General features: G+C 37.9%; 2 protein-coding genes across 2 annotated transcripts; both read right to left on the reverse strand.

Moving 5' to 3' along the window:
- Positions 1 to 4232: 4232 nt before the first annotated feature.
- LOC132168953 (gamma conglutin 1-like) lies at positions 4233 to 5514 on the reverse strand. Its single transcript, XM_059580050.1, is given in 2 exon segments — positions 4233 to 4353; positions 4355 to 5514. Coding segments are annotated over 2 exon segments (1281 nt in total).
- A 3083-nt stretch (positions 5515 to 8597) lies between these two features.
- Positions 8598 to 11259, reverse strand: LOC132172792 (heavy metal-associated isoprenylated plant protein 34-like). Its single transcript, XM_059584363.1, has 3 exons — positions 11013 to 11259; positions 10779 to 10859; positions 8598 to 10704 (listed from the first exon to the last, which is right to left on the reverse strand). The coding sequence occupies exons 1-3, from the start codon at positions 11040 to 11042 to the stop codon at positions 8722 to 8724; spliced, it is 2094 nt and encodes a 697-aa protein (XP_059440346.1). The 5' UTR covers positions 11043 to 11259; the 3' UTR covers positions 8598 to 8721.

Below are 11259 nucleotides of genomic sequence, written 5' to 3' on the forward strand. Positions count from 1 at the left end.
TGAAGAATTCAAGGTTGTGGACCTTAATTATTACTAACTTTCATTAAAAAATCATTTTTTATAAACGTGAATTTGAATACAGGATTCAGAATAACAATATGTATAATGTAGTTTAATCAACAATTAAGATTGAAACCTTAAAATTAATTTATTTTTAAAAATTTTTAATAAGAGATAATACATCAGAAGAGAAGAGTATATAAGCCGAATCTTTGAATGCATCAAAAGAAAATGAATGATTACATATTTAGATATTTTGAGCCGACACTATATATAAGATATATCAATAATAATTTTTACGGTAAAAGGGATTCAATAATGGTGTATGAATTTATGGTGATTAAACTAACGAGTGTGTGTAGGACAATGATAGGCAATAATGAAAATGGTTTTTTTTTTTTTTTTGAGCCCAACAAGTTTTGGACCACCCTAAGCAAAAGGCTAAACGGACAGCGGTCCAGCCTACTCAATAGTTACTGCTGCCTGCAGGGACCAATTACTGCTGCCACCTCATCATTTTCACCCTTCCTCTTCTTTAACTCGGTTGTGTCTCTCATATTTAATGCCCTGGTCAAATGGCAATTGGGAGACAAAATCTTTAGTCAATATTTTTGTTTTTTTTTGTTTTTTGTTTTGTTGTGTGTTTTTTTTTTTTTTTTTTAAGTCTAGTTTTAGCAGATATAATTGGTATTTCACTCAACAAAAATAAAAAGAACAGGTAACTTTATTAACGAATTTTGAATTTTTATTCGATTTGATAAATGGTTAAATACTAAATTAGTCCTTGAAGTTTCATTACTTTATTTTTTCTCCCTAGGTTTTTATTTTTATCACAGAAAGTCCCTGTGATTTTGATAATAGACCAAATTAGTTATTCGTCAGTTGACCGTTAGTTGACTTAACGGAATTTCACGTAGACCAATCAAAATGTTGACACGTAGCACTTACTTAATTTTTTTAATTAAAAAAAAAATATTTTCTAAAAAAAAAAAGAAAAAAAATTGGGGCGTGGCCGAAACCACCCCTAGTTCCCACTGGGGGTGGCTCGGCCACCCCCAAGACTCCATGGGGGTGGCTCCCAGTGGGTACTGGGGGTGGTTTCGGCCACCCCCAAATGGCCAAGAGCCACCCCCAATTTTTTTTTTTTTTTAGAAAATACTTTTGTTTTAATTTTTTTAAAAAAAATAAGTAGGTGTCACGTGTTGACATTTGATTGGTTCACGTGGAATTTCGTTAAGTCAACTAACGGTCAACTGACGGAGGACTAACTTGGTTTATTATCGAAACCACAGGGACCTTCTGTGATAAAAATGAAACCCTAAGGGAGAAAAAATAAAGTAATGAAACCCCAGGGACTAATTTAATATTTAACCCTTTGATAAATTCTCCAAACTTTAAAATCTCTCAATTTAGTTCCCTGAACTTTCAATTGCAATCAATTTAGACCACTCCATCAGATTTTAAACCTTAGATGACGTTTATATCCTTGACTTTTTTATAAAATTCCAACTTTACCGTTAATTCTGAAACGATTTTTTATTAAAAAAAAAAAACGAAAATTATGGATATTTTAGTCTTTTTTGGTATTTCTAAAGGTTAAATTTGACGGAGGAGTTCAAATTGAGAGCAATTAAAAGTTTAGGGGTCTAAATTGAGAGATTTTAAAATTTAGAAATTTGTCAAATCGAATGTAAGTTCAGAAGTCTTCTGTGAAGTTACCTCAAAAAAGAAGAAGGAAGAAATGAGAAGGGAAAGAAGACATGAGTGTTATTTTCCTTTTTTTTTTTCTTTTTTTTTTCCTTTAATTAAATAAATTTCTCTTTTGAGATTCTTGTACTCACTTTAGTATCCATCTACTCTTTAAAGCCTGTTTGGGATTGTGTTTGAGGGATTTAAAAGTGTTTTTAACACTCAAAAAGTTCGTTTGAAGAAAAAATTATTCATTTGGTAAAAAAAAATTAAAAGCGCTTTTAAGTGTCTAAAAAGCCTAAAAATAGTCAAAACGCACTTTTGGCAAAAGCTTAAAAATGAAAATTTTGCCTAAAAGCTCTTTTTGACTTAAAAGCTCTATTTTTCAAATGGAATCCCAAATAAGTTCTTAGTTAATGTCTCTCTATCGTTTTCCTATATATAGAAAAATAAATTAAAAAGAAAAAAAGAAAAAAGTGCAAGATGTTTACATGGACTAAGTAACAATAAAGGAGAATGTAGTTTATGTAAAACAATATGCAATTTGGAAATAAAAAATAAAAAGAGGATACTATATCATTTTCTTAGAGTATAGGCTTGGTAACAAATTAAATTATGACTTTTCAATTATTTAAAACCTAAAATTTTCATAAATGTTTCAATTCACTCCATCCATGCCATCTATCTCTATTGACCTAGTCATAATGGTTCAAGTGCTCTCACATTTCACACGACAATAGAATTTTTTCTATTTCAAATGGAATAGATGGCATCCATTTTATGGTCATGATTTAAAGTTTATGCATTTAGCGTTGTACATGATATCACATCATTTAAATTTTTTTAAAAGACAAGCCAACATTGACATGCATCATATACATCGTTAGATGCACTGACTTAACTTTAAATTCTAAACATAAAATATATATTATTAATTTCATTTGAAACAAAGAGGATTCCATTCCTAGAACATCCAAAACCATTTATCTCCATAATCACACCCAACAGGCAGTCATTTTGATTACATGTCTACTCTAGAAAAAAGTGGAACTTCTCCCCATTCTCTGCCTTCAAGCTGCTTCAATCCTTACCCCCATCTAATCTCCCTTCATCGATCCCATTGGCAAGTGCCCAGAATTTATTTTGCCCTCTTTGCAATTCTGCAGCTGAAACTTATCGATCAGCACATTTTTCTTCTCTGCCCTTTTTCTAATTAAGGTTCCTTGGCAGCTCTCTCCTTAGCCTTTACACACTCTAAAACTTGAGGGTTTGAGCATTGTTGGCTGGATCAAGAATATCACCGACCTTCCTCCTCTCTTAAAAATCAATGCCAACTCCTTCCACCATTTTCAGCTTTTTAATTGCCTCCAATGCCCTTGATATCATCTCATGACATGCTAGGAATAAGGTTGTTCTTGTAACCTTGTTCATGATGACTTCTAACCTGATGCCCTCCAAATAGCCCCAACAGTCATTTCCGACCAGTTAAGAGCACCTCAAGGCTTTAACCTCCTCCCTTCTATCACACTCCCAATTTTGGGTTTGGGAATAAATCTCCTCATGGATCCCACTCAGTCATCTCCTTAAATGAGGGATACAAATCCCCAGAGAAGACATCAGGGACTCCAATAGTCAATCAATATTCAATCTCCCCTACGACATAGATTTCTACAAGGTATATATCAACTACTGAAAATCCTATAAAAGGGACACAATGCATTCGGTATAAGGGGACGAAAATCCTTCTCAATAACCCTTAGTTCATTAGCTCATGCTATATTTTGACTCCACATAAGAGTGTTAATTGAAGCATCAGAGTCTCCCCAGTCTCCAAAGGCAACCCATTGCCGGTTAGGTCGTACAAAAACTGCTTCAAGATGGGAAATTGAGAGGGCACAAAACTCGGGCATCATGATCATAATTTAAATATTTTTTAAACATTGTTTTTAGGTTTTCATAAAATTCAATGATATAGTAGATTCTTCACCGTTTATGTTAATTTAACAGTCAAGATTTTAGGTATTGCGTATTGCAAGGGATCTTAATTCTCTTTTGGGATGAGAGTAAGAAGTCACAGAAAAAAATGTAAGAAGATTTAAACACATAAATTAGTTAAATGCAGCTATGATTAGTTAAATGGCAGTTAATTGCATACACCAATGTACATAGATTTAAATCACCATGAATTAAAAGAACTGTAAAATCTTAATCGAACTTAGTAATTAGACAAAGCTCAAAAATTACAAAGACAACGATTTTTACCTTAGTGACGCTATACTAACTCCCACCGATTTCCACACCAATTTCTACACACCCTTAAGTAGCTTTTAAAACCATCGTGAGATAAAATCTAATAAAGATTCATCTCAAATTCAATAATGGTTATAAAAGTCACCTAAAATGGTGAAAAATTGAGTGTAAAAAAGTGAAATTAGGTATAACATTACTCTTATTTTATTTTATTTTATTAACATTGTACAAGTACAAAACACAACAATCACAAGTACAAAACAAAATTAAAACATGTATCTTAATTACTCTGATTAAGGTTTGCCGGTAAAGTTGAAGTTGGCACAATTGGTCCGGTGAAACAGCAGGGAAGAGCTAAAGCCTAGCCTTGACCTACCCAGATCAAACTGCAGAAGATTGTCCTCCAACTGATACGCCCGTCACAATCGAAGCTCTCGGGTTCAGCCCTCCATCCACAAACCCTAAACATGTCACACCCTCACGTGCCTTGACCATCAAGTTTGCACCAAAAAACCTCCACACAACATTTGTTGAGTGCAACACAAGGTCAACGTTAGGGATGGCATGTCCAACCATTGAGCTTGCAATTTTGCTCGAGTCATAACATACCCCAAAGGGTGCCACCGGAGATTTCAGCTGAGATATCCCGGAGACAGAGAGCTCGGCGGCGAAAAGTTGGGCGACGGTTTTGAAGATCGAGCGCTCAAGAACTGTGTAAGGAGCCGTTGTACTGATAATTGATGAAAGAGACGTGGTAGTTGTAAGTGGAACATGCTTGTTGTTGACTTTTATTGACGTCACTTGTATGAAATACTCTGCTTTTCGGGTTATGCTTAATGGGGTAAAGCTTAGATTTTGTGCATAGGGTAAATCTCCAAAGAAAATAGCTCCGTTTTTACGTGGGGATGAAGAAAGGCAGAGGGCAAATTTGGGTTGAAATCCGAAGTGGGAAGAGAGTTGAGATGGTAGGGAAATTGGTGCATGGGCTAGACCGACCACCCCTTGAGTGTTTTTTGGGAGCCCTTTTTGGAGTAGGAGAGGAGAAGCACAAGCGAAGAGGAAGCGAGGCACCGTAGCAATTGAGCCTTGGGTTGAGCGGATGGAGAAGACGTCTTGAGCGAGCTGGGCCATGGCGGTCTGGTGGGTGACCGGGTTGACCGCCATGAGCCCACATGTGTTGTTGTTGTGGCAGAGGTGGGTGTTGGCTCTAGAGCATTGGGTGGAGTGGCAAAAAGGGGCGTGGAAGGTTGATGAGACGTGTTGTTGCTTGCAATTTGACCACATGAATTGCCCGTTTAAGTCTACAAGAAAGGGAGCCGGCGAGACGAAGTTTTGGATGTCTGCCACGTGAAGAGCTGTGGCGCTGTCTTTGTGCACCGGTAGAACGAGCTTGTTCGGCTTGAAAGTGATTTGGGTTTGGGATTGGGATTGGGAGACATAAGCAAGGGAAGAGAAAGAAAGAAAGATGAGAAGATATATAATGGCGGAAAGAAGCCATTGGTGAAATGCTGGGAGGTTGCTAGAGAAACTGGTATGGAGGTGTGCTTGAAGGGTCGAAGAGTGCCTATTGTCCATTTTATAAGAGCGCTGAGGCTGGGGTAGTTAAAAGAAGTTACATAAAAAAAAGATAAAAAAAAAAGAGAGGTTATTTTGAGTAAATTTGTAGCAAAAATACTAGCTAAGGATTTGCTGAGCATTGTAACTTAACGATGCATAATTTATATTAATAAAAAGAAAATCAATTTGATTGTAACACTTTAGTTTTATATTGGGAAGATGAATAGTCTATATAGAGTGGATGATTTATAAAAGATAGTCAGAAATGTTAAGTCTCATGTTGCTTGTTTATTAGATGAAACTGGGCTTTATAAGTTATATAGGGAAGCTTCAACTTTTTTTTTTTTTTTTTTTTTTCTTTTTTCTAATTGATTGGGGAAAGGGTTACAAGGGAGGATGATCCTTACCATTCTTGATCCGAAAGAAAGAGAGAATCAAGGATTTTAAGTAAAAACAAACATAAACCGAAAGGGAAGCTTCAACTTGACTAATCATTTTGGGGTGATAGCACAAATGTAATCGTTACAAATGGAATCAAAGCCACTTACTAATGTCATGTGGTACTGTCAGCACAGCATAACGTGAATCTAACGAAGGTGTCAATGGTTTAAGAGGGAGTTTGTAACACCTTGGTCATATATTGAGAAGATGAGTAGCCAATTTAGAATGAATAATTTATAAAAAACAGTTATGGGTGTTAAGTCTCAAATTGCTCACTTATTAAGTGAAACTAGCTAGCCTTTATAAGTGATTTTGGGAAACTCTTAATTGACTAATTTTTTTGAGGTGATGGTATAAATGTGACTAGTGTTTTTTCCTAGAGCATTACACTAATTCTCTCTTTTTTTTTTTTTTTTTTGAGATTAGAAAAAATAGATAAATAAATAATATTTTTAACGGAGAATTGAAAGCGAATAATTAAAATACTAAGTCAAATATAAGTGTTTTAGAAAAGTAGGTAACTAAAATTAAAAAAATATATAAAAATAAAAAATACATGCTTTCTAGACCATGCAAGGGAGGAAAATGGACATTAGTGTTTGGCACTGTTCATAACAGAGTTTGGAAGTTTTTATGCTTGGGATGGGCGTCATTAGAGATGAGCTCCGTCTTCGGCTTTGGCATGGAAACAAACAGTTGGTGAGTGTGAGATCCACCTGGCGCCCAGAAGAGCTTCACCAGCCATGCACCAGTGTGTGTAGAAGAGCTAGCTCATACTGGGCCGAATGGGCTCATGGGTTGGATCATTTATGAGTGAGTGGCCCAATGGCGATTACTGGTTTGAACTTTGAATGCTAGAATTTCTTACTACTATAATAGATGGAATATCACCAAATATTAAAGTTATGAAATTTATAGAGAAAGAAGACTACTTTCAATTATTCAAGAGTAATGCTATTTGATAACGTGGCAGTGAAAATCGATCATATATCAGTATTTGTAAAATGAAAGAAAAAATAAAAATAAAATTGATTATCACTGTCTCATTATACTAATTATATAACAGTAAACTAAATAATATTATTGATTGTATTACCAACAAACTTAATGGGATTTTAGCAAAGGGACATGAATGGCCAGCTGAGCTGACGGAGTCGTGTTAGCTTCCCCAAACTTGCAACAAACTACACGTATGATAAATGTAGCTCCAAAAAAAAAAAAAAAAAAAAACTACAAATACATAAGAATAACCAGTATTTTTAATGTGTATATATATATATATATATATACACACAAATTATGAATACCATAGATCACGAACGAAAATATTCAAAAGGGGAAAGGAAAACAAAGGAGTTGGAGTCAAAAGCTTAAAGTCACCAAATGAATATGAGGATTGACGCCCAACGTTTCTTAATCGACACCGACATCTTAAAGAATATGAACATGTCTTTTAAGAAAGCCCCAACCGATATTTATCAAATAATTTAAGAAAGCTCGACATATGAACACATCTTAGGGAAAGAACAAAAAAGAAAAAAGGAAAGGGCTCCTACTATAGCTATAACACCTTGATTTAAGCATAAAATAATATATATATATATATATATATAGGCTTGCTAAGGAAGATTCGGATACTCTCATTAAATCACACTTTTGCTAAAAGAGTCTTCACATGGAATGGGCCAATGAAATCATAAGAACTCTCATAACAACGAGAAGAAATTCTCTCTCAACTCTCAACATGCATTAATGGTTGGAAAGTACATTTATTATTTTCCAAAAAAACATTTTCAATTATCTTTCAAACGTACTCTATAAAATATCTTGATGATTATTATTATTATTTTTTTTTTTTGAAACAATTTCACTTGCATTTCATCACAAAAAAACAGAGTACTTGACTCTACATAGAAAGAGCAAAAAGCTCTTGGGATACAATATCAGTTATACAATTGGGTGCTTCGTTTCTCCAGATGCGGTCGATGGGCCCATTAATTGCAAATTTCGCCAATCCATGAGCCGCTGCGTTTGCCTCCCTATTGACGTGCCTCACCTCCCATCTTCTTATATCCCCCAGAAGTGTCTTTGAGTCCTCAACCACTTGTCCATAACGGCTCCACTGGTATTCCTTACAGTTTATTGCTTGGACAACCGTTTTGCAATCTCCTTCAAAAATGACTTCTTGAATCCCCATTTCACGGCTAAGTTCAATGGCCCTAAGTGCTCCCATTGCCTCTGCTATAACCGGTTCTGGGTAAGCCTCCACAGTTTTGCACAGGGCGGCAGTGATCTTGCCCAAATGATCACGAACCAGCACGCCTATCCCCATACACTTGCTCGTATTATCCAGGGCCACATCCCAATTTGCTTTAAAAATTCCCACAGGAGGACTCTGCCACTTGATCTCCCGTCTCTCCTCAACAACAATATTTGTTCCTCTTTCCTTAGCCTGGGCTGTTTTGTATTCCTGCAAGCGCCTTTCTGCAGTATGGACAACCTGGACTGGGTGAGTAAATAGGCCCCCATGCAGCACTGAATTTCGACGGGACCAAATCCCCCAAGCTATTTGCACACACAGCCCAATCACCTCCTTATTACATTTAAAAAAAAAGTTCGGGCAATGGGGAAAGAATAATATCTCAGCAGATGAAGAGCGATTGATGGACCAAAATCTAACCATTTCCAAGTAACATAAGCAATGGCACCTGAACTTTGTAGCACCACCACAATTACACAACCCATGAAAACAAGCCAAAACATAAAACTACTTGTCTACCAAATTTACATGATACTGCAACTATTAGCATTCTCGTCACTGAAAATATGAGTGTAAGGATCCGGCATCAGAGCAAACATCAGCTGCGGCGACATGTAGTGAGCCGGCGGCAGCGTGTACATCATTGGCTGGTACATGTCATGCCCATTTCCCCTTTGTTGAGCTGGCGGCCGCGCGTACATCATTGGCTGGTACATGTCATGCCCATTTCCCCTTTGTTGAGCCGGCGGCCGCGCGTACATCATTGGCTGGTACATGTCATGCCCATTTTCCCTTTGTTGAGCCGGCGGCCGCGCGTACATCATTGGCTGGTACATGTCATGCCCATTTCCCCTTTGTTGAGCCGGCGGCCGCGCGTACATTATTGGCTGGTACATGTCATGCCCATTTTCCCTTTGTTGAGCCGGCGGCCGCGCGTACATCATTGGCTGGTACATGTCATGCCCATTTTCCCTTTGTTGAGCCGGCGGCCGCGCGTACATCATTGGCTGGTACATGTCATGCCCATTTTCCCTTTGTTGAGCCGGCGGCCACGCGTACATCATTGGCTGGTACATGTCATGCCCATTTCCCCTTTGTTGTTGATTCATCATCATTTGTTGGTACATTTCGTTCCCATTGGGCCTCTGCTGGTTCATTTGCTGATTCATCATCATCGCCATGTATTGTTGCTGTTGTTGTTGGTTGTAATTGCCTGGCCCAACTCCTTGAAAATATCCACCGTTCATCGCTGCCGGCGCATGTAGACCGCTCATCGCCGCTTGCGCAGGTAGACCTTGCACTGCTGGAATAGGCATACTTCCCATCTGCCCCATTGGATAGTTACCCAAATGGCCCATTTGTCCTCTTTGTCCCATTGGTCCCATTGGACCCATTGGACCATTAGGGCCCATTTGGACCATTTGCCCTCTCTGGTTCATCTGACCATTACCATTTCCCCCACCCCCACCACCACCCTTGCTTCCTTTCCCAAGATTAGGAGCTGTAACATCAATATCATGGAACCCATTTTTGTTTTTGTTAATTTCATAGACCCCATCACCCTTGGCTCCACCTTTCTTACCCCCATTGCTATTATTGTTTCCACCACCACCCTTGCCTCCATAATTATTGCTACTCTTAGCACCACCCTCTTTCTTGCTGTTACTTTTTCCAAGCCCCACAAACTCACCACTCTCTTTCTCCTTTTTGCTATTACTTCTACCAAACCCCAGCAATCCACTTAGAAATCCACCACCACTTTTGCCACCCTTTTTTTCTCCTCCTCCACCACCACCCTGGTTTTGTTTCCCTCCCTTCTTATTTCCACCACCACTGCCTTTCTTTCCTGCATTACCACCATTCTTACCATCCTTATTTCCACCCTTCATTTGTAAGGGAATATCAATAACACCACCTTTCTTGGCATTCCCACCACCCCTTTTATCAGTCATGGGAAGCCCATTCATTACAACATTAGGCCCATGTGGACCACCATGCCCTTTACCCATCATATTCATAGGCATCATCTTGTTAGGTAATTGATGGCCATGGCCATGACCATGACCAAACTCATAATCATCACCATCATCAAATTCATCGTCACAATCATCAAATTCATCATCAAATTCATCGTCACAATCATCAAATTCATCAAACTCACCATCACTTAAATCAAATTCATCCTCAGGCAAATCGAACTTGACAGATTTCTGGTCTTTAAAGGGTACCTTGAGATCCTTAGCCCCTTTCATTTGGTGATGTGCTTGTTGTGGACCACCCTTTTGAGACTTGTTGTCTTTTCCCCCTTTGCCATTCTGAATTTGCATGTTTTTGAACTGGTTATTGACAAAGTTTTGGTTGTGGTTTGAACCCTTTTGAGGCCCCCATAACTCTGCATGTTTCCCTGACTTCTCCAGCTTCTTAATGAGTTTGGCTGGATCAAGAACTCCTGAAACTCCTGTCACAGTCACCTTCCCTTGCTCTGCATCTATGTTGACAGTGTATATCTCTACCCAAAAAGAAAGAAAACAAAATGAGCCTAAAAAAATGAACTAAATCCACCCAGAGAAATCATAAAGACAGAGACTATAGAAAAATCATTCTTTACTTTCTGCTTACATCCATCGCAGTGTATATTCACTCTAAGGACACAAGTCTGCAACTGCAAGGAAAAGTAAACACAAACAACTTAAATAAGAGTTCAAACCAAGAAAAAAAAAAACCCATCGATTGAGAAACAGCAGAGAAAATGAAGAAGTGTTGTAAATAGTTTCATCTCAGAAGATGAAGCACGAAAACAGTTAAAATGGTGTACCTGTGCCTTGGAGAAATCTTGTTTACTCATCCTTTCCGAGAGAGGGAGAAAGCAAATGGGGTCTGAGCCTGTGAGCTGCGAATAAAGGAGAGTAAGGAGGTACAAGGGAGAGAGAGAGAGGATCGAGTTCAAAGGTGGTTGGTGAGCATTAAACTTATCTTTAAGCTTTGTCCCTCTGTTTCAGGGGTTGTGTGCAGTTTTTGAACTTAATTTTAACAGAGAGAAAAGGCGGTTGCTCAAACTACAA

The sequence above is a fragment of the Corylus avellana genome, chromosome ca2, assembly GCF_901000735.1.
Source record: "Corylus avellana chromosome ca2, CavTom2PMs-1.0".
Taxonomy (NCBI): domain Eukaryota; kingdom Viridiplantae; phylum Streptophyta; class Magnoliopsida; order Fagales; family Betulaceae; genus Corylus; species Corylus avellana.

Bases quoted from the DNA above. Each gene is read 5' to 3' on its own strand.
- LOC132172792 (XM_059584363.1), bottom strand. From the start codon at position 11,042: ATGAGTAAACAAGATTTCTCCAAGGCACAG. The intron at 10,860-11,012 runs GTACACCATTTT...TTTTCCTTGCAG, and splicing joins AAGATTTCTCCAAGGCACAG to TTGCAGACTTGTGTCCTTAG. The intron at 10,705-10,778 runs GTCTTTATGATT...TTTTGGGTAGAG, and splicing joins ATGATTTTTCTATAGTCTCT to ATATACACTGTCAACATAGA.